General features: G+C 38.7%; 1 protein-coding gene across 1 annotated transcript; it reads right to left on the reverse strand.

Moving 5' to 3' along the window:
• Positions 1 to 5326: 5326 nt before the first annotated feature.
• On the reverse strand, positions 5327 to 23590 carry CDKL3 (cyclin dependent kinase like 3). Its single transcript, XM_067304620.1, is given in 13 exon segments — positions 5327 to 5699; positions 5799 to 5896; positions 6260 to 6367; positions 6370 to 6418; positions 7098 to 7188; positions 7914 to 8242; positions 10790 to 10943; positions 13873 to 13961; positions 17163 to 17302; positions 18746 to 18858; positions 20252 to 20430; positions 21185 to 21379; positions 23426 to 23590. Coding segments are annotated over 13 exon segments (1779 nt in total). The 3' UTR covers positions 5327 to 5630.
• Positions 23591 to 24724: the final 1134 nt, after the last annotated feature.

Here is a 24724-nt window from a genome sequence, read left to right on the forward strand (position 1 = left end):
TCTGTCCCACTCTACTTCGCTTACTGTTACTCCTCTTACCCTCGACAACTTGTCAACTATCCCGTTCCATTTAGCTGCCAGACTTCCGTCTGAGCTGTGGGCTTTCACCCACCCTATTGCAATAGACCGTTTCCTTCCTTCTTCCAACAACTCTTCCCAGTCTGCTTGCTGCCATACTGGGCACCTATTTATTTGCCATTTATTACATTCCCAGAATCCTATCCAGTCTGTGGCCCCCTTGAATACTGCATATGAATCGGTATACACTGTTGTTGCTCCATTTCTTATGGCAAGTCGGACAGCCTTGAGTTCTCCTACTTGGGCGCTGCCATCGCCTTCTTCTATTATCGTATGGCCTGTGCTTATTTCTAAGGCAACTGCTTTGTATTGCCACCCCGTGGCTATCCTATGTGAAGAGGCATCGGTGAACCATACCCCATTTAGGTCAGACTTTTCAGTGAGTGGTTCAGCTACTGCAATGGGAGATCTTGGGTAGCTTGGTACTGTTTCTGGTACAAGGCTAGTTAGGGGTAATTGGTATTTGGTTATCTTTACTGGTCCCTCTTCTATTTCCAGGCTATCTTGGATTCCTGATAGATATGCATACCATTTACGAACTGTTTGTCTCTGGGCTATACCTTCAGGGGGTGGTGTTCCTCGTTTCACAGCATCTAAAATGTGGAAGGGCCCTCTTAAGATTACTTTCTGTTGGGTCGCTATTTTTTCGGTGGCCTTCACAGCCCTTACCATGGCTAAGATTCCTTTTTCCCATTCACTATATCTTTGTTCTGCCTCCTTGAAAGCAGTGGATTCAAATAAAATTGGCCGTTTAGGTTCACTTGTTGGTGATTGGAAGATGGCACAATAAGTTGCATGTGTGCTAAACCCCCACTCTACATCAAGAGGGTTCCTGGGATGCATGGGACCTAGTCTTTGATACTGATTCATTGCTTGCATTATTTGCATTAATGCTTGTTCATGGGTGTTGTCCCATTCCCATTTGCTATTCTTTCGCATAAGGTTATAAAGAGGTCTGGCGATTATCGAGAATCCTGGGACATGCTTTCTCCAATATCCCAACGTACCCATAATTTGTTGCAACTCCTTTTTACAAGTTGGGTTTTTGGATTTTTCTAAAGTCTCGAGCACCCTTTCAGGGATTGCTTCTGCTCCTGCTATCCATTTGGCGCCTAGGAAGGTCACTGTTTGGGCAGGTCCTTGACATTTCTCTTGTGGTATCTTTAGCCCTATCTCAGTCAGTTTTTCCCAAATTAAGTGGGCTTCTTGTCGCACTGCCTCCTTTTCAGGTCCCCCTATTAGTATATCATCTATATATTGATAGACTTTTACTCCAGGGGTTGTACCAAGCGAATCTAAGACTTTTGCTAATGCATTATGAGCGATGGTGGGGGAGTGTTTGTATCCCTGGGGCAGCCGAGTGAAGGTATATTGAATGCCTTCCCAGGTGAAAGCAAATTTGTCTTTATCTTCTTTTATTAGCGGGACCATGAAGAACATATCTTTTACGTCTAGTGTGGCCATTCAGGGGTGGGCTGCAGTCCTAAGCTGACTCACCAGTTCTGCTATATTGGGGACCGCAGCCGTGAGGGGAGCAGTATTAGCATTCAGTCGGCGATAATCTACTGTTAATCGCCATTCTCCATTTGGTTTTTTGACAGGCCACACCGGAGAGTTATAGGGGGAGTGGGTGCGTTCTATAATCCCTTGCTCTTCTAGGTCTCTAATGACTTTGCTTATCCCGGATCGTGCAGCAGATGCTAAAGGGTATTGTTTAACATTAGTTATCTTACTAGGCGGCAGCGCGGGGGAGGTTTGCAAAAGCTTGATGTTAGCTGTTCCAAAGCTCCACCGGGTACCGTTTGGGAGTATCCAGTTTCTTCCTCATAAAACATCAAACCGTAAAATGTTGTCATTTCCCTTTGGGTTTATTACTACCTCAAATTTGGTAAGACGTTTGTCTCCCGGGAGCCAGGCACAAAGTTTTGCCAAAGGACAAGATTCAGCAATTCCTGTAACTCCCTTTATAAAAATTGATCGTCTAGATGGTTTGATATTTAACCTATTGGCTGTCTGCTTGTCCAAAACACTTATCTGTGCACCAGTATCAATTAAAAAAGAAACTTTGTGTTTTCTAGGTCCTACCGGAATCACAATCCGGGGTTCTAAACTTTCAGGCCGCTGCGCTATTGATAGTACTCGGGTCGGTTGGCCTGATTTTCGACCAGCGCTACCTAGTTTTTTAGATCATGCAACTCTTCTCGTAACTCTGAGAAAGGGTTACTAGGTTTAGATTCTTGTTTACTATCTTGTGAGCCAGGTGGGGCGGATGGCAGAGTCACCCCTTTCGCTTGTTCCAGCTTGCTCACTATCTGTTCTATGTCCTCTGTTTTCTGGTTATGTAGCATGGATCGTGGAACACCTAATGCCAGGGCATGTCGCCACAATCTATTTCGTTTCTCCCTGTCTTCTTGTTTAGTTCCCATTTCCTTGTTGTGCCGCCTGGGGGGGGAATGTCCTCTCCTCGGGGCATATGAGGCAGTAGCCTGTCTAATGCGCTTTTCCCGTGGTTTGGTATCCATCCCCATCTCTTGCGCAGTTCGATGCACTTCTAACAAGGTATCCGCCCATGTCGGTATTGGCATGGGGGGGGCATTGAGGTTATTATGATTGTGTGCCTCTGCAGCTACAATGCGATCTCGTATTGCTTGTAGCTTCAGCTTTAACACTGTAGGCAATCCCCGTATTAAAGGCGTTAGGCTGTTTGGGCTTACCGGGGCTTGCATGGGGACGTCATAGGCTCCCCTTTCATATATCTGCTGTACGCAAGCCGCCTTTTGTATGGCTTCTGTAAGCTCACTGTGGGTATTTATACCTATTCTCAAAGGTTCTCCTCTGTTCCTCGGGTCTTGTCCTCCTGCCCAGTAGGCTACTCGGGAGGTGAGGGAGCAATTCCCAACTCTACCCGTCAGGAAAACTCCTGGTCCCCAATATCCTGATGCCTCCTCTTCACTTAGTATTATGCGATCACCTCCTGTTAAGGATACCCGCCACAAATACTCAGTTTCTGTTTCTGTAGGTTGCCTGCAGTATTTCTCTTGCAGTTTTCCCATCTCGTCTCCTGAGTAAGGGGTAGTTCTAACTGTGGTTCTAGCATTACCCCCATGGGGTCCTGTTGCGGTTTCGGTTTTTACAACTGGCCGCACATCCAGAGGTGAGGGTTCTGGAGGGTACAAATCACCATCGTCCTCTGAACTACTGCTGTTTCCCCATATATCTCCGTCCCAATCGTCCGGGTCCTCCACCAACATTTTTCTAATCTGAGCTGCTGTGGGGGGCTTCCTTGCTGTTGAAAGGACGAGTTCTAACTTGTTTTGTAATTTCTGATTTCGCTCTTTCTCTAATTTCAATTTTCTTTCAAGATCTACACACTCCTGCACCTTTTCTTGTAACTGTTCCTTAGTTTTTTGATGGGTCCGATTGGCTTGTTGGGCTGCCAGTAAACAGGCCCCTAAGATGGCACATATACCACCTTTTCCTTTCCCATCTCTTTGGTTACCTCTGACTTCCTCTATCCTACACACAACAGAGGCTTCATTTTCCCAATTATCATTTGCCCAGTCAATCCCAGGGCTTGAGGGTTCGCTTCCGTGCCTTCTCAATAACTCACGCAGCGACATAGTTCAAAAATATTTCTATCCGGTTACCCCAGCTTATGTATCCACTAAGTCTGTATCCTATCCTATCCTTATCCTATCCTGCCGACTACGCCAAAAACTGTCACGCTGTCATGCTATGAAGGTTCGATAGCAACGACTGAGACAGTAATATAATAATAATAAAAAAGATGTTTATTTCCTCACACAAGTTCTTGGATTAGTAACATCCATTAAAATAATGCGATTACTAATTTAGGAAGGATAACACAAAACCATCAGTTACTAATTTAGAAAGGATAACCTGAAACCGTCGATTACTGCGTTATTAATTGGAAGGACTGCTTATCCCTACTTGAAAGCTTTCTTGTTCACTCTCCTAGTGAGAGGGCTCTCAACCTCGAGGAGTTACCTTAACCCAGCGTCCCAGGAAAAGGGGAGGGGGGGAATACTCACGGTCCAGCCGGAGAGGATGATCAGGTCACGTTCCCGTCCCTGCTCAAACTCTCCTAGCTCCCAAGTCTCTTTTTATACGGCTGGGGCTCTGGGCAAACACTGCTTTTGCTGACTTTTGCGAGTTTCGCAGTCACAGGACTGTCTGTTTGTCTGCTTGGGAGGACACTGCTAGCGAGGCAAGACCACAACACCTCCGTATTGTTTCTTCCCTCCCCGGGGGTCCGTGCAGATTCCAGGTGGCAGACTTCACTTCTCCAGTCTTGTTAATCATTCCGCAGCCTTGCGCATATCAGTCCTTGCGCATATCGGTTGGTAGACTTCTTTAGTCCTGTTAAGTCCTCTGTTCAGCAGCTTTGTGCACGTCAGCTCTTGTGCTATCAGTTCTTCTGCATATCAATTGACAAACTTCAGTCCTGTTAACTCTTCACTCGCCCGTCATCTACAATTATTGTTTAGGAGTAAAGGAGTTTCCTGGATATTGGTGGACCACTACCTCCATCTTTTCCTCACATCACTGTAAAAGTACACTTTTGTCCCTTCTGACTTTTTCACATTAGCTTTATTTTTTATTAATGGGGCTGTAAAACTTAAGAAACAGAGGTAGTTGTGAAATTATGCCCTGTAAAAATCTGTTGCTTAAAGTCTCATATATAAGAAAATGTCTTTTGTTCAAATGGCATTTATGGATTATGTTCTCTACCTGGCAACTGGTTTCTCTTAAAATGATAAAATATTAAGACCTGAATGGAAAATAATCTTCTTGGCTGTTCCAGTTCAAGAAATCTCCATGAGCCAATTTTTTTTAAACTGAGTATTACTCCAAGTGTAGATCAGCTTAACAACTGCTGACTCCACAACCACAAATGGTTTCTGAACAATCTTCATTCACTTTATTTTCAGAAACTATGACAAAATGTTGGTTAGAACACTCAATCCAGTGTTACCTTAACATATTTATAACACAGGGGGCGATCATCTGCAAGAGAAATAAATAACAGAACCTTTGGAAAGGCTGAGCTAATTAATTGTTATTCACATCATTTGGGATGAGTTGAGCATGTAATACTGATAGTATGTTAATAGTATGCGTAACTGCAGGAAAAAGCCAGACAGCCGGATCTTGCTTTTTAATGTGAAAGTATAAATTTTGTCTGTATTCATACATACATTTAATGTAAATTTCTCCCTCCAGAGAATATACTTGTCTCAGGATTAAAAGAATGTTTAGATATTATTGTAAAAGGTGTAAGTGTGGCCAGCTCGAAGTGGCCACTAATGAGACAAGAAACACCTATAAAATCAGATGCTTAAGAGTTAGTATAAATATGCATTTTTAAGTAAATATCAGTTGTTTCATGATCAACACATTGAAACTATTCCTGTGGAGTGCATACATACCACAGCAAACTTATAAAATCCCCCACATCATTAAACAGCCATATTAACTTCTCAAAGATGAAGAAAAGAACAAAGATTTTACTCTACAAAGATTCTACAGTTTCACATGCTGGTACATTGCTTATTCCAGGAAAGATTGCTTGAATTTATTTTGTGTGTTTTTTCCACAGTCTGAAAATCAAATTGAGAAAAGAAAGTTAGCTGATTGACTGTTACATCTTCTAACAATTGTATAAACCATCATATATTTTCACTGATGTGCTCATTTACCTCTTGTTTTTCTTGACATTGATCAACATTGAGTAAAGAAGGTATTTTAGATACTTCAGAATTCTTTGCCTCCCTCTTCAGCATTTTTACCTGTTTAGCTTTCACAAAGAGATACATAATTATTTCTAGACTTTGTCTTTTTTCTACATTCTCCACTTACCTTCAAATTCTATGTCTAAATGGATTGATTCGGAAACTACTGAACTATTTTAGAGATTTTTCAGTTAAAAAATAATAATTCTTCGAATTTTATCCTAACTTTCATGTGTGTACAAGAAATATTCCTGAAGCCTAAAAATGCATGTGTGGTTTTTATCCTGTCTAATCATCTGATGCGTATTTTTTCCTAAGAATTTTCCACCAAAGCTACTTATTGGTTATTTAGGTCTTAGTTCAAATTAATACTTCTCTAGAACTAGCTTCTGATTTGTGCACCTGCAAAGCCAATTTGAATTTCTTACCTTCCATTCCTTTCAGCTCCTTTTGTTGTGATGTTATTAGCAGTTCCGGGAAGCGGATGTCTTTTTTCTCAGATTTTGAAATACCACATTTCTTTTGGTTCACACTGTTTGATCAGTCTGAGCAGTTTGTTCATATGCTGCGACCCTTTCTGACTGAATCTAAATGGAAAATCATAATGTCTGAAGGTGTGTGTGGTGTGCCTGTTACTTACTGCTCTCCCACTGTACTTTCTAAAGATTCCTGCCAGCTAACCGTAGTAAAATGTATTAAAAATTCAGATTTCAGTGGGGGCCCTAGACCCACTGTTCTGTAGTACTAGACAGAGAGCTCTCTTACACCGTAAATTAACACCATTGAGCGAACCTCCATAATGTTAAATACTTCACAAATCTTAAAAAGTTCTGTCATAACTCTGGTTCCCCAGTGTGCAGATAGCTATACAAGGATGGAGATACTACTTACCATGCATTGTTCATCATCTTAGTTTTAGCAGTGAAAACCAGTAAAAAGCAGAGCGGGGAGGTCTTCGGGGAAAGACCTGAGAGCATGCTCGTGCCAAAAAGTGAAGCTGCAGCTAAGATTGTACTATCACTCCAGGAAAACTCCAGTGAGGAAAGATTTATTCTATATCTAATTCCAGTAAAGGCCAGGGTGAAAATCCAACAGCTTTATTGGGCTACAGTTTCATTCTTCGTGGACCTAACATGGTACGATTGTCACCACCAGTAGAAAAGCTCCAAGGATCGTTATGCCTCTCCTTAAATAAGTCAGTCTGGTACATTTCAAAACTGCAAATATATGTCAATCAAAATAAGCAAACAAAGAAAATACACGTACCTGAGGCACAGACTCTTCCTCCTGTTTGGTGCTGGTTCCCATCTGTCCCACTGATTGCCAAGGACTTATTTTCTTTGTTTTTTCAGATGCCCTGTGATAAACAAATGCAACTATGATACGCATAGCTGGGCCATTCAAGAGCTGAGTAGTAGGGTTATATAAGCCCCCTCACAATAATAAATGTTGCTGGAGGCATATATTTGGAATTTGAACATAGATGCATGCTTCAAATAATGCTCTTTAATGGTAACAGTTTGCATTTAGAATGGTATGTATCATGTGAAACGTAGTGAATGAATGTTGTAGCTTTTTGAACAACATGCCGGTGAGCATTTTAGAAAAAAAGAACCATATTTACATGTGAGAAACAGAATTTAGAAGGACTAATAACATCAGGAAAGACAGTATCATAACGATCAGGGTTCATAATGCTGCTTTTGCCTACAAATCTGCCTGAGTTCAGAAAAGATAACTTTCTGCAAAAACAGTATTTTGGAAGCAAAGTGTAGCCTAACGTGGGTTTTGTTTCTACTCTTAGTTTATTAAACGAGTCTAAAATAACTCAATTATGCCAAGACCAGCCATCCCACTAGGGAGCATGTCTACATTAAAAAGGAGGCAGCATGGACTGCACCAGATTTTTTTTGCCAAAGCTAGCATACAGCCAACCCTAACAATGGATAAAATCCTAGCAAAATGAGAACAGTATTAATTTAGTGAAATAAAGTTGGTAAGTTCACATTTCTTTTAATATTTTTTTTAAGTTAAAACAACTACCAACTGTCTCATTTAGAGATAAGCCCAAAAGATGCTAACCTTGTATGAGAAATTGGAAAGTGTGAATTGAAGTTTGCAGCAGTAAGGTTCCCGCAGGTTGGGTTGATGGGTGGCATTACTGAGCAAATTGCCGTCGACAGAGGATCCTCCGTCCTGGTGAGGAGATCACTGCTAGCCATTACAGAGGCAGTCACATCGGGGAGGTTAGGGTTTGCCTCTTCAGGAAAACCAAGCCGTGAGAAAACAGCCTGCTGAACAACTGTGTCTTCCTGATTAGTTTTTTCCATCTCTGGGATCGCTTTTTTCCTACCTTTCACTTTGGCAACTTTTACTTTTAGATTCCTTGATTTTTTGTCCTTTCTGAGATCCTAGAACAAACACTATGTCAAAATAGATATACACTCTAAATTAGATATTGTTTTGTATTTTCATGCTTTCACTCATACAAGAGGCCAAGAATTCCTCCAAGAGAAACACTGAGATCAGTAGAAGTTCAGTGTTTAGTGTTTCAGAATTGGACATTACCATCATTTGTTATTATTAGACTTTCCTGCCATCACAGAACATTTCTTAGAAATGTAAGGATAAGTGAGCTTTTTTGACCTTTTTTTTTTTTTTAATTCCACCCTTGTGTAATAACATCAAATACACTGAGACAACAAAACTACTTTAACATGTCTTCATATTATTGTGCCAATACACAAAAATGAACTAGAAAATTTGGCTGCAACATGTTGAAAGAGAACTCCACTTGCATCTCAGAATTAAGAACAAAAATATACATGTGTGTCAAATGAGTGGTTTAATGCGAAACATTGATTTCCTTTTCCCAGACCTCTTCCCTTTGGGAGCTGGGGTTACTAGGCAATGGTGTACCAGTGCAGACTGGGTACTATCCTGGGACACTGCAAACAAGTGACACTCCCACATCTCTTAACCCAAGGTCTGGCATTCTGTTAGGACTTTATTTACATTAACATTCCCCTTGTCTTCAGTCTCGTTTTTTGCCATTCAGAGTATAGCAGTCGAAAGCTGGACTGAAGAATAGAGGTCAAATGAACCATATATACATAGGATAGGGGACTGCTGACAAGCCAGCTGCCCTTCCACATGGAAAAAGAACTTTTATTTCTTGTCACTCATGAAACACCGTATTTATTCCACTCATCAACAAATTTCATGTTCCCCAAACAAGCTTTCTCCAGGTGGAGAAACTGGTTAGGAAAGTATGCTACTCCTGCCATCACCAGAAAGGCCGAAGGAACAATTCAGGAGTAAAAGCCAGTTCCCAGCCCCAGTGGTTTTCAAAAGAGAGACTTTCACATGGCCAATTGATGGCTTCCACCCTACTGAGAGCTCCTCTAAATGTTTGCTTTTTTCCTTCCCCAGGCCCTAGGATTGTTATTTTCCTCTCTGTTAACCCTTGCTAGGCCCTAGAGAAGGGAAGGACAGGGAAAAAAAAACAAAAAACAAAAAAACACCACTCCCTTGCTGCAGTGTCCAAAAGAAAGTGGGACATTAACTTCTGGTCAAAATATAAAGAAAAGCAAGCTCAGAAAATGCCTGTGTACACCAAAAAGCATATGGGGACCTGGGAAAGATGAAATAACAACTCAGCATGCACTACTGGTTTGAACATTATCTTCTAACATTGCTCTTGGAGCCTGAAATTAAAGGATCTATCAGTATTCAGAAAGCACAGTTAAGGGAAAAATAGATCTGAGAACTCTTTAAAGGGGCATCTTATCAGCTTAAAAACTGCAGTGCTGTTTGAGTATGGTTTCCTGTGATAATTAAGATGTCTACAATCAAAAGCAACTAGAGAAAAATAATAACCTTAAGTGTGTAACAGCACTTGCTGTACAATCAACTCTTTAGTTGGTTGTTTTGCAAAATACATAAAGAAAGAACAGGAAAAAAATACAGATAGTTTGATTAAAAGAAAAAAAAATCAAAATGTGTTACAGCATTCACAGTTAATACCTAAAGGGACTTTATGTCTGGAAACTGAACAGATTTCTGGTAGGGGTTCAAGACAGCAATTTTTTTTTCCTGAAATTTTTAATATGATGCTCTATTACTTTTCCACAGTGGAGACTGGAATTATCCAGAATTATTGTGACTGGAATTATGAAATACATAACAAGAATGGCTCGGTGCAGACCATCTGCACCATCACAGCACTGAATGCTTTGTTCTCAAACTCTTTCAGAACATGGCCAGCTTCTCTGTATAACATCAGTGCTGCCACTTACGCATCTGTGATATTTTTGAGCACTACACATCATCAATTTCTGAGTTAACTGGTCCTCGAACTTTCCAAAAACAGGTGAAAATACAGAACCTGTATCACTGAGAAAGTGCCACAGTTCTCATGCTGTGACAACAGACTAAGTAATAATGTGCAAATCACCAAAAAATGTTCCATATCCTCTAGGAGGAAGATTCTTTTACTAATGAAAAAGTTTTTGGTGCTGGTGTTTAAAACCACCTATAAAATACAAGTGGCGTGAAATGGTGTACGTGGGCTAGCCATCAGGAAAAGTAGGAACGTAGCAATATAACAAACAAGTCTTTGAAGTTTGCTCCTTCATGTGTTTTTCCCCACCGTATTTATTCTAACTACAGATACATTGTCTCTTGTTCAGCAGAGTGTTTAAACATATAATCCATTGTCTTACTATAAAAATCTATAAGCATGTGCTTGAATCCAATGCACCTTTGTTAACTTCGTTCTGTTTGATTTTGGAAATACCCATCTCCCAAAACAGATCAAGCAACATGCAGTTTTACACTGCAGTGACACTGATTTGATTGAACTGCATGAAGACATATAGTTAATCTAATAACACTGTGTTGTAATTAAGATGAAAATTTTATGCAGCAATAAACATTTTAAGAAAACCAATTCTCACCTTCCTAAATACTGGGCCATTCAGACAGGCATTAAAACGAGCACTTCTCTTTTCATCTTTTAGTAGTCCTACATCTTTGTTATTCCCTCTGAGTTTTAAAAGAGAATTTAATTTTGCTTCTTGTAAGCATTTGGCTTTCAGTTCTGGTAAGAATCTAGTAAGAAAAAGGGAAATCATCTTTTAAGTTATATTAAATAATAATTTCTCTTAAAATAATCTGTCAGCATCTAAACTAAATCCATTATTTAACAACTCAGAGTGCCAAATAACTCATGCGTAGTTCCAAGTATAATGCCAAGCCTACATGTTAAAAATAGAGCTTGTCAATAAACAACATATCTAGCACACAACTGATGCTTGGCCATTAAAACAGATTTTAAAAAAATTGTTTTTAAACTTATAAGTACTCTGTTCCTTACAAAAAAAGAGATTTAATAATGCAAATTTTATTCAGAGGAGATGTTTCACTTTTGATGTTGACAAATTATGGGCTGTTTCATTCATCTCTAAAGAGCAAGGAAGGTTTCTGATATAAACAAAATGCCTTTGAAGTTTGATTGATTCACTGAATGACTAGCCATCCTCTAATGTTTTTATGCTTCAGTTCTCTTTTACTAAATATTTGACACTACAATGTCAAATTAAGCCTGAAAAAGGGAATTTCACAAAAAAAACTAGTCTCTGTACAGTGATTTTATATTGCATTTAATATAGCCATTGTCCTAATTAGTACTTTAATATTTCTAACTATAAAATATCATATTGTGCTAAGGATATATTTGATTTTTATAATTAGAATTTTGAGTGCTAGAAGACAGCTTTGGAAAGTGTGGTTATCAGAATTAAAAAAAATTGAAGAGCTACAAGCCACACTCTCCCTTACTGATCAAAAATTAGGAAAAAGGAACATGTAACCTGCAAAAGCTTGCATGTCCTTTGCAGTAAAAAACACCTACACTATGTCCATATAAAAGACACCTATACATACTAACAGACACTTGTGTTTGCAATTACAGCTTCTGAACATGACCTGGGATTTCTGAGGATGAAAGCAAGCATACAATATTATATCCTCGTTAGAAATGGTTGCTGTATAGACTGACGAAAGAAATCCCATGTATTTCAAAGGGCACAAGACCAGGCTCTATAGCCACACCTACTGGCTAGCCAGCTGAACACAAGACAGTGAGGTTCAGATGAAGCTAATAGTAATTTTTAGACAAATCACTCCAAAACCATGCTTAATGCTGTATCACACTATGGTGCCCTAAATATGTTAAAAAGAATAATGTTAAATAAATATTTTTAAAAGCATTTTACAAAGTGCTATATGGAGGGTTTATTTTTTAAACTTTTTTGGGGGGTAAAGTCAAGCATTCAACAAATTAAACACCAGAAATATTATTTCCTAAGCAACCATAATCTATTGTCCTCTATCTATGCATTATAAGATGATTGCATAATATATGCTATTTTGACTAAGGATTTTGTTTTATTCAGGGCATGGGACAGCCTCCATCTGGGTGGCAGCATGCAGTTTTATCTTCATTAGTCAGTGTGATCCTATGCCTTAATTTTCCCTCACTCTGCAAATTGTAACTCTGTGAACAGTTATTGCTAAGCGACACTTATCAATGGAGTGCACAAATTCTTCACAAGCATTAATGGATATATTATTAATGAACGTAGCAGTCTGTGAAGCAGCGAGTGCAATTATCATTTTTACAAAAAGAAACAGAAGCACACAGTATTGCTGTAAACAGGGTTCGTTAATGCCATGTGCCCACTTGACACACCTAGGACATGAGCTTTTCAAGTACTTAGCACTGCACAGGATTTGGTTTTTAATTGCGTATCTTATTGACTCCAGTTGTATTTCTGAGTTCTCAGCACTTGTGAAAGTCTGCTCAATAATCTCAATTCCAGAAACCAGAAAAATGAGACTGACCATGCAAGAAAATTTTCACTTAAGTAACCTGTTCAGTTTTTGCAGGAACTGTGGAGAAGGATTAGAATGCTGTTCTTCAGGATAACATACACAAATCAAAAGGTACTAGCAAATTTCAATCTGGGTAACATTGTATTTTTCTCTAGCCTTTTGCTTTGAAAGGCTGTTTTGACTGGATGGAATCCTTCAGGAAAAAATACAGTTTGAGAAAGATATTTTGAGTCTAAAGTTTCATACCAAGCATTTATAAAGTATGGCAGAAACTGGAAACAGGAGAATTATAAAAAGAAGTGTTGGGCAACCTTAATAAGAGGTGAGGCTGAAAGCTCTCTATAATTTTATGGTATCAGTGTTCTAGCTGAACGTATAGCTAAATATATACTTCTATATGAAACACGTTTCTAGATTTTCTGATTTTTTTAAAACAACAGCTGTGCTGTAATAGGAACAGTTGCATATAACAAAAATGTAACAATTATTATATTTAAGCTACTATTTTTACAAGTTTATATGTGATACTTTACCAGAAATATCTAAAACTGTTAGCAAAAAAAAAAAAAAAAATCCCCCCCAAACCCCCCCACATTTTCATTGTCTCTAAGACTCTTTGTCCAGAACCAGTGCTGTTCCTCTATGAAATTTGTGCCTCTTGAGGATCAGGCTCAACATGGCGAAGACTTGGCCAGTGTCTCTGAATCCACTCTTGTATGCATGGGAGAATATATAATGAACATTTTGTCAGTGATCTCAGAGGACTTTTTCTAAGACCTCTTTTGGGAACCTTTGGGGACATACAGGCTCCTATGAATACCTCTACTTTGCTGTTTTTTGTTGACAGAATAGCAGGAGTCAAATCCTGCATTATGCTACATTACATCTGAGGAACTTGAAACAGTAACTGCACAGCTACTTAATAAAACACAATTTTTTTCATGAACTGGAGTATCTTGGATTCTTTATGACAGCAAGGATCAAAAAGGAAATCATTTGTTTTAAAGATTCAAAAAATTCTTAAAAAAACCCCCCACACTTATATACCTGTGTATCACACATTTTTTTATTACAGCTCCTTCAAAAATGTCCAAATTCTGATATTATAGCTTCTTATATTCTAGTGACTAAATAAAATGCTTACTTTTCAATAAATCCATCCTTAGTAAAATAGTCATGCCTCAGCAAATCAGAGCAAGAGATCCTATCATCAGGGTTTATTTGTAAACAAGCCTGTAAAACATCAGGAAGATTACTTTAGAAGAAAGCATCTCATAATGACACATAGTATGCTACAATGTAAGCAACATCCTGTATTACCAAAGGCAGTAATAAACCAACATCAGTTCGCATTTTACAGGGGATACTAGTACATTAGTGCATAGTTACAAGTTCATATGTATTCATTTCAAAACTTCATATCATTACATTATAAGGAATCTTTCCACCTGGTGGTATTCACAATTTCTGTCCTCAAATTCTCTCTTAATTTTTTTGTCATTGCACTTATTTCAGTAGCAATAGAATAGGATCCAGACATCCTAGATGTTATGTAACCTAGTTCACTTTTTTTTTTTGGCTCATCTTACTGAATTTGAGGGTGGGTGGAAGGTGAATTATTATTTTAGCTCCCAATTCTAGGGTAGGTAAGGGCCCTAGAGTTTTCTCTAAATTATACTGGAGAGAATATTCCCTCTAGGAGCACTCTGCTGGCTGAGGACTGTCCCAAAATACTCTTCTAATTTGTTAGACAGGGGTTATGAATGGAATATCAGAGTAGCCACGGAAATTATACATCAACCCAGGATTCTTTGAACTCCCATGCTGCCCCTTTTTCTCTGTGGCCAATGATCTGTCCTTACATCTTTATTTCCAAATTGCATTTAACTTCCCTCATTTGGGTATTCTGTTCCTTTTCTGGGACTTGTGTGCTACCCTGTGCCATAAACTTCATATTATTCATATGCACAAATAGAGCCTGAAGTTCTTAGTCTTGCAATTTTTGAGCATGGAATAGGAAACATACATGAGAAAGCTACCCTAAAGGTATCACCTTAGAGCTTTTTGCTTTTTAGGAAAACATGGCATCTATGACTACAGACTCTCCTTCCAACACATGAAGGCTTCTCTGGGTGTATCAGAAGATACGACAGTTTTGCAACTAGTAGACAGGTCAGCTAACAGTTCACATGGACTTAGATACACTGCCACCAGTGTTTCTAAACCTTATGTTACTATATCCACTCTATATCACATTCATAAATTCATTTTTTCCATAACTGAGAGATACTGCCTAACTTTAAGGCTGCCTATCTTTAGCTTCTTAACTTAAAGGTCCAGGCGAAAAAGGTAGGATCCCTTACCAAAAGAAAGAGAGGTTCTTCCATAAGCAATTTAGAATATCTGCTTTAAGAGTTTAATTATTGCCTGATTAGGGCGATCTGAAGCATTTTCTGAGAGTCCCTAACTTCTCTCCATTGACTCTTCAGATGACGAACAGTCTTCTAACTTAAACAAATAAATCAATGTCTGAAATAGATGGTTAATACCCTGCTAAATGCATAGGAAGTGATCAACTTCCTTTATCAAAAAACACGTCCTAATTCTGAAAGAACATCCTCCATCCCTCAAATTTCCATTCTTTGCTTCCAGCTACCACAGCTGGATAATGATGATGGCCAGTTCTGAGGTGGGCCATTTTATAATGTGCCTTTATGCATTCTCTGTGTGATTTCTCTTAAGCACAGGAAATCTAAAAGAAATCCAAGCAAATCCAGTAAGACAAACTAGTTTATAAAATAAATTCTCCTGGAATCAAAGTAATATCATGGATAAACTATTTTTTCTTTCTTCTCTCATATGCTTCAGTTCAAAGCTACATTTCATCTTAAGTAATAAACCTAGTTGTTATAACTTAACACCTTTATCACAAATTCAACCTATCATCAGCAAAATCAATGTGAGAGGTGCATAGTTACTAGTTCATATGTATTCATTTCTTGTGAGAGGTTTAAACAGATTTATCACTACAACTGTGAGAGATTTGCAAAGACATAAGAAAGCTAGAGAGAAAAGGACGGAATAAAACTGTAACACTGTCCACTTCAACTTGTGCAGTCATCCCTTTTGTTAATGTTGCAATTCAGCCACTGAAGGAAATCTTGGCTGCTAGTCCTTCATTTTCCCAGTCCTCAATGAATGAAAGAGATCCTTCATTTCTCTGAAAGCAACAGTATTTTCTACTGCCAAAAAAAAAAAATTATTAGCTAGAAACCCTGCTAAGTGAAAGCTTCATTGGTCTTTATTAAACAAAGTACTGCACAGCTTTTGTTCAAATTTTCATGATGTTAATAGATTACTAGAAATGCCTGGTATCACCACTACCATTATAGATTTGTAAAGAAGCTTTCCACTTGTCATTTATTTTAAGGCTTAATGAACAAGCTCTCTATATGGAAGAGCACATTTTAGGTATGCTGTCAAAGAGAGACAGAATAAGCTAGTGAGAAAGAAAATACATCACAGTTAGATTATTCCTCCTCCATCTGCTCGCTCTCAAATCTTTATATGACAGGAAACTGACTGACTATTGGATTTTTGATTTTTCGTAATGGAAATGGTAAAACCTAAGTCCATTCCTGTTCTCACTGACTCCTGGAAACAATATTCAATGTCTGAACAGAATACAGACCTTTTTTTTAAACCACTGCTGCCTGCAACTGCATTTCAGTGAATATAGTAATTATAACATTGATGAATTTAAATTAGCTTAAATGCTTACGAAAAATGGGACTGACACTTGTTCTCCAGAATCTCCTTGGCACTTCTGAAAATCCTAACTTCTCTGATTAGCAATTTCTGATGGTCCACATTCTTGATGTGTGGACATTCCCAATTAAACTGGCTGAACTACTCATACGAGTTAAGGATAAAGATCGTAACTGAATGGAGATTCCAAGAGCAAATACCATATAGCAGATTAATTAGCATAATGCACAAAGAGGATTTCACATATTCAGCTGTACTGATAGGAAAAACACATATTTAACTTTGACAAGTTAAACTATTTTTTTCAAACTTAGTACAAGTACTGAAATATTAACTCATCTTAAATCAAGTGCTTTGGATATATGTATTTCTCGTATCCTAAACCTTGCTGTCCGTTGAAGCGCCAGCCTAACAGAATAATATTCACTCTACAAAACATAAGGGACTCCTGCAAATCCTAGGATAACTCTTCTCTGGAGTGATGTTCAGGGTCAGCAGCTGGGTAGAGAAGCAGATTTCTGTTCCAGATTTAGATAGGCTAACATGGATTGCAATGACTACATGTTAGATAGAGGGTTCTTCACCTTGTCAGTGAAGTTACCAATTATACATAATGGCAAGTAATAATAATTATCAAGTTTGATACTCAGGCCTTCTCTAACGTACATGAACCATATCTGCCAGCAAGGCAGTGAGCTGGAGATACTTTTTCCTTGCATTTTTAGGATGCTGGACTTCAGGAAGTACCATCCCTGAAAAAACTGGACTTCTTATAAAAATACTCTGAAGATGAGGTGTCAAACTGCCTGAAAAAAAAGTACATTGTGAACAGATAATAAATTAGCTGGTTAAAACAGATATAAAGATTATACACTGTAATCTTATTCTATTATTTGCATGGAGATGGCTAAAATACATTAAAAAAAATCTCTTATCAAAAAGCCTGCAGTTTTCAAGGCTGAAATATATTCAACCATGAAACATGGCTGTATTTCTCTCCGTAACTTCCTCTTTCAAAGAAAAAGGCTATATAAAAGCAGGTCCTTCTAGCTGACTCATACTGCACTATAAACTATATTTAAGGTTTGAGAAAAAGAAATAATTCCAGCTTATGAAAAAGATATTTACTTCTATGTTTGTAGTTCACATTACCAAAATAACTATTGTAATGTACTATTATTATTAATATCTAACAATATGATTGAGAACATACAGAATAGAATTATCACTTTCTTTACAATCCCAAACCGCCTCCGCAGAATTCCTTAATATTAGATGGACAAAACCAAAATTTTTGCTGCTGCAAGTTTAGATCTCTGTACAAGAGATAAAAAGAAATCCTACATGCTCTCTTTAAACCCTCAGCCAACATAGTTGTTATTATAAATGTCTTGTAGATTTTTTCATAAAAAAAGAAAAATGTTGTTCATACAGTACAATTTGTTATTAATTAATTAATTGGGATACTTAAAAGTAACATGTCATGGGCAATGCAAAGTAATTAGTCTTAAAAACAACTTCAGTCAGTCTCTACTAAACTACTTTCAATGACTGATTTTGTTATCAGATATCCTGTTGTCTAAGAAACATTTAAAATAGTTCTGTGGTAACATTAATTGTGCAAAGAACCTGCATTAGTAGTTTCAGTGTCACACTGAGACCCATCCATGCAATCACAGGCCAACAGTTAATAATTGCCTGTCTTTTCCAATTTAATTGTTATAAGCAGCTAGTATAAGTATTTTGATAAAGAAACTTGTCTGTATATCCGTACACCTTCAGTATTTCTTAAGGTAATTCACCATGTTATTTAGATAACAGCAATCGGTTTGGGAGATACCGAGGTGTTCAATAACCCACAGGTTAAGCTTACATACAGACAAATGAAACTAACTTTTAAATGGTGGCAACGAAATTGAAAAGATGGTTTGGTATGAACAGTAACATCTTGCTAACTCCACACTACTCTTTGTCCACATATTCTTATCACTCAAATATGGTGCACATGTGCTAGAAAGTCTGCATGGAAAATGACAGCTTTCCTAAGTGAAGAGTTTTTTCATAAAAGTGATTATCTGTCCTATCAGCAGGACTATATTAGAAAAAATATAATTGCTTACTTAATAATCCTGACCCTTCAATAAGCTACACAGGAATCTACTGTCACAGATTATGCAACAATCAAATTAATATTATGTATAAAAGCTTTTCCTTAAATACCATCTGATTTACACAATAGTAATACTCACCTACTTTAGTTACAATTTTATGAAGTAAATCTAGGTCAGAACTGCTACGTGAATAGGGCTTTCCAGTCGCCATCTCAATCATCATGCAACCTAGAGCCCAGATGTCAACAGGTCTATGATCAGAAAAGGAATAAGGTTCTCAGCAACACGGAGATTTAAAATGAAGAGAAGTGATATTTAAAAGAAATATTTAGAAAAAATTTCAGTATTTCTAAAACAATAAATATTATAAAATACAAAATAAAATACTTAGCGAGAATTATACACTTGGAAAAGAAACCTCTAACACTTCCAAGTTACCATATTGTCAACCATGTATGCTACCTCTCAGAAAGCGCAAACCTTTTATAAGTTTTACAGTACCTTATATTGTACGGTTCTTTATAGCTTTCAGATAACCTTTACTAGCTGAGAATCACATGGGTTCTGCAACAACAGCCACTTATTATATAGATACTATGTAAAATCATCTGCAGGGCAAGCAGGCACAGGTTAACTAGGAACAGTGTTCATCAGTCCTCGTTTTCTGTTTCCCAGGAATGAAGCTGCCCAGAGAGAGCAGACTGTCCCCACACAGACACAGCTTTACAGACTGTATGTCCTCTGATCAGGTCCCTGACAACCTGAAAAGGACTGCAGCTGGCAAAAAGGAGACAGGGCTAATCCAATGTATTCCTCGGAAAATCTGCATCCCTCTGCCCCACTGGTTGCTCTAGCTATTACCTGCATACAAACATATTCCAGTCTCTTTTTAATTTGATAGTTTATTTTTTTTTACAATCACAAGATAAACAAGTATGATACTTATGAACTTATATTGCTAGAATAAAGCGTACATCAGTGCAACCTTAGTAAAACAAACAAGACTGCTACGAAAACATGACTTTGATTCATATAACTGTAATGGAATGTATTATGAATTAAATGTTCCCTTAACTAAGATGCAATATTACATTTAAAAATATTCTTGTGTCTTAGTTCATATGGTTATCCTAAGTTGGGGGGGAAGAAAAAAAAGAAAAAGCCTGAGCTGATGAAAGCTGATGACAATTTTGGTAGAATAACACTTTAAAGCAGGGCTACTCAATTGACTTTTGCTGAAATCCATATGGCAGCCTTTGCCTAACAGGGTGCTGCCTCCAGTTCTGCCCCTACAAAATTTACTTGCAACTCAGTTCAGATTAGTTTGCTATTTGATTAGCTTTAAAAAATTATCATCTTCTAGAGATGTAGGAAAATTATGAATAATCTGTGCGATCTATAAAATACAGCATTGTATTTAAACTTCTCAATGATTTCACTATCTGGAGCCAGAGTGTAATGGTATCCATCTTAGACCTTATATGTAGACACATTGCAGACACCATCTTTTATTTAGATTTTATATGATTATTTTCCTTTTTTTAATGTTATATTATATGCAAAAGCCCAAGTGATAAGAATGCTTCTGCTATACCAAATGAATAACAGGCACTGAAAAGCAAAACAAAGCAAACCCCCACATACTTTCCATAAGTCCGATCTTTTAAAACCAGTTCAGGAGCCCTGTACCATCACGTAGCCACATAATCTGTATAAACATCACCAGGGGTAGCTAATGTTCGAGCAAAACCAAAATCACAGAGTTTGGTAATTCCACTTTGTGATACCAAAATATTTTCAGGTTTGATATCACGATGTATGACCTGAAGAAAAAAACAAAAACAAATCAATTTAATAAGAAACAGGTTCTGTTTCTTATTTTTCTGTACAAAAAAAAAGAAAGGCTGAAAAAAACCCCACCCTCCTGCTCCTTCAGAATTGATCCTGGAAGGCACAGAGTGCCCTAATTTTCCAAAGTCATCCATGTGCTGATACTACTGCAAATAGCAACTGCTTAATGTAGGTGATGAGAGAAGGTGAATAGGATTTCTGCACAATACCCTACCTCTCCACAGCAGGATAAAACAAAAGTGGTTAAGAGAAATGAGACAGGACAAAGAAAAAGGACAAGGTGGGAGTAGGGAAGGATAAGCAAGCTTCTGTGAAACACTGCAACACCAGGGAAGACAGTTGAAAAGGTAGCTGATTAACCAAGAATAACAAAATAGACTGTATCTAAAAATTAAAGTACTAAGCATATTTGGCTTTTCAGAATTTCAGAGATGGGTCCAAATACTACAGAGCCCAAATACTACACTGATCATCTAGTCAGTTGTCCCTTTACTATGTTGTTTCAATTCTGCAGATCATTTCAAGCCAACTAGAAGTACTTAAACTATTATAAACAAAACTATTATAACAAAATAATCAAAAAACTATTATAAAGAAACAAAACTTTTTTTTTCAACAAAGAATTAATACTGTCAATATCTGTATGACAAAGCACTGCAAAAATAAGAAGTGTGATCTGAAAGTTATAACATTGTTTTGTGTTCAATCTTTCAAGTAAGTACTTACATTATTGTTGTGGAGATACTCAACTGCTCGTAGTATCTGGAAGAGGCATTTTTTAAGCCTTTTGTTATCCAATCCACGGCAATAATGCTGGAGCTCATCTAAAATTGTATGATCAACAAATTCAAACACCAAGTGAATTCTTTTTTTCTGCCTAAATACGTCAATCAGGTTGACCATATTCTCATGATGAAATTGCTGTTGGTAAAAGAGGAAAAGCACTTTCTACCATGGCTTTTTATTTCAATTTGGACAGGCTTTCTCTTTAGAAATGCATAACAACAAACAAAGAACTATCCTTTACTTAAAGATTTACATTATTTTGAAAATATGCTACAAGTCTTTGTTCTTTTCCTTCAGCCTTCCTCCAATACTTCAACATACTTGCCAATTCATTTTTGACAATACATCTCCAGGCTCTGAACTAGTACCTTCTAGTGACTGAGGAAAATGTGTTGCTACGACTGGCTATATTTTAGGAAAAGAATCACATCACACAGAAATTAAGAAACACATAAACACTGTTTCTTTGATGGTACAATATCCAGAAAGCTTTTTCTTCACTTTTGTGCAAGACTATTAATGCTGAGCCAAAAACTGCTATCACCTGCAGGGATGTAAAACAGAAATACAGCACTGAAATGAGCAGCTGTTCTCATCAGCTTAAAAAATACCCTCTTGTGTGCACTTTATTTATATTACTAAATCGTAGACAAGAAGTAACATATTAGAAGAATCACACTGAAAACATGTACCATTTCAGATTCAGCTCTATCTACTACTTGTTTTTACATTACTATCTGCTGATATTTTGAAGCAGTTTTATTAACTCAGTACAAAGTATCTGTCTTTAATTACCATTATTTAAAAAAAAAAAAAGCCCATGTCATCAGCGGTATCAAGTCTCATTAATGCCACTGAGGTCTATGAAATTAGATCACATTTAGAGCTACAGCCTCTACTTACACTAACTTAAAGAGAAGTTGAAGCACCATTATGGCAAAATGTGCCATTATGCCTAATTAAAAATTGATAAGAACTAAATTTTTAAAAAGTGTCCCATTAGCACAAAGAGCAGAAGTGGGGCTGAATACATATTACAAAACTGAGAATCAAAATTTGTAACCCTGTAATTTGACTATAAATTATTGTTCCTGGTTCGATACTTTGCAGAAGCTCAATACGACCAGGACAGGCTAATGTTAGAGTTAGGTACCTCTGGCTAGGAGAAAGTCCAACATGATCTGTGTCTATACTAAAATTTTTGCAGAACTTCGTGAACATAGGTCTAGACTCCAATATTACCACTAAGTTTTGAAGGGAAATCTCCCCACTGCAGTACAGCAGTGCTGTAATATCTTTGTAAGGAAATATTTGTACATAATCCCTCTTCTGTTTATGGATAACACAGAACTGGTATAATAAATACACCACCCCTTTTGTGGCCAATGTGCATTGAGTATCCTGGGAAGAGAGCCAAAGCAAAGTGATGTAATCCACAGCTGAAAAAAAGGCCACCTGGGGAAGTTAGAGCAGTATGCAATTTAAACAGCAAAACTGACCTTTGAATTAAAGAAGCACAAATGGCAGCCCTTCAGCCTTTTCTGCTTGCTCTCTCAAGCGGCCTGATGTAGCTGAGGATCCATCTCACAGAGAACATGCACATCTTACTTAAGGTCACACCATAAGTCAGTGACCATCAAGTGCAATAAACAACTAGATATTAAACAAGTTACAAATTTTGTATTGAGCATGTAGATAATTTACAAATATAGACTAGTAGGAAAGATCAACATGTTTCATGCTTTGTTTAAATTCTGGTGTCTTCAATTAAGCTGCCATGGATTACCAGGGACAGAAGAGCACAGACAAGTTTTTTCCAGTATTCACATCAACGGCATTAAAAGGCTGATCTACCAAACTTTGCACTTTTCTGAAGAAATACACACTAATAACACCACACAAAGTCAAAACAGTTAAAAATCCCCTGCAACTCACATATATTCTTTCACTATTTAATTTAAACCCAGATTATTTTTCTTATCAACATCTCAGACCTTGTCTTCAAATTTACTTTAGATACTCATTTTAATTTGGCAGCAAAATATTTCAGAAACAAAAAAGTAAGAATTTTTCATGCTATTTTGTGCATGAAGCAGCCTACAAGCTACCACATACTCTGCTAATGATGCAGCTCTGATTTTCAAGCCATTTCCCATTTGTTTTACATATTTAGAGACAAACCTGTAGAAACTTCACTTCTCTCATTGCAGTTTTGTTAAAACATTTTCCTGATTTCTCATACAATATTTTAATGGCCACTGTCTGTCCCGTGTCCTTGTGCCTGCACTTCACTACTGTTCCGTAACTTCCCTCTCCCACTTTGTCAAGGATCTCGTACATCTCCATCTTCACTGGTTCTTATTTCTTCATAGAAAAACAAAAGTTTGAATTAATTAAAGGTACACACAATTCTTTAAGCGTATATGTATAGACAATGTTTCAAGGGGAGTAACTCCTGAAGACAGCAATAGTTTCCCAATTCCTGAACATTTCTGCAAGCCCGCAAGGTGAAATCTCCCAAGCCTTCAGCTCAGCTTTTTTTTTTTTTTTAATACATATGCATATGACGACAGTCAAGAGCTCACCCACGCACACTCCTAGAGATGTCTACAGACCCCGACTTTAAATAAAAGTGGGTTGAAGAAGAGGAATAAAAGCTAAACAAACAAACCCCTCATCCTCTAGAGCGCGCAGGCACGAGCAGCGCGACAGAGGAAGGGCTGGGTATTTGCGTTATCACACTGCCGCAACGCCCCGCGCAGGCACGGCAACGGGCAGAGGCTTGAAAACGCCCGCGGGCGCTGAGCGACGCGCGGGGAAGCCGACGGCGGCCCCCGGCCCGCTCCGCGCGCGCAACGCCCCGCGGCGGCGCCAGCGCCCAACGGCCCTAACGGCCCTAACGGCTCCCCGCGGGCCCGGCTAAACCGCTACAGAAATAAGCCAGCCGCCTGGCCGAGGCGGGAGCTCGGCGCCGGTGCCGCTCGCACCCCGCCGGTGCTGCGGGGGCCGCCTCGTAGGGGCGACGAGCGACCCGACGCGACGCGACGCGACCCGGACCAGGGTCGCGGGGGCCGAGCCGAGCCGAGCCGAGCCGAGCCCCGCACCCGCCCGCGGGCACCCGCCAACGGCCTCCCGCCCGCCACCTGCCGCCGCCGGGCCCCGCTGCCATGGCAACGGCCGCCCGCGCCGCCCCTGTGACGTCAGCGCGGGGCGGGGCGGGGCTGAGGGGCGGTTCGCGCCGGGGGGCCGGGGGCGGTTGGCGCTGAGGGGCGGGCGGCCGCGGCGTCTCTCCTCATAACCGGGTCTGACGGGCCGCGTGGGCTTCCCGGGCTGCCCAGGTGCCGTGAGGGGGCAACAGCCACCTTCTGCTCACCAGAAGCTGTTCGCTGATTACATATTAATCAGGCGGACGTGGTGGCTTTCGCGTTAGCGGGTAGTGACATCAGGGGATTGAGTGTGTTTGACAACGCCGTAGCGGTT

Source organism: Apteryx mantelli, chromosome 14 (genome assembly GCF_036417845.1).
Source record: "Apteryx mantelli isolate bAptMan1 chromosome 14, bAptMan1.hap1, whole genome shotgun sequence".
NCBI classification, from domain to species: domain Eukaryota; kingdom Metazoa; phylum Chordata; class Aves; order Apterygiformes; family Apterygidae; genus Apteryx; species Apteryx mantelli.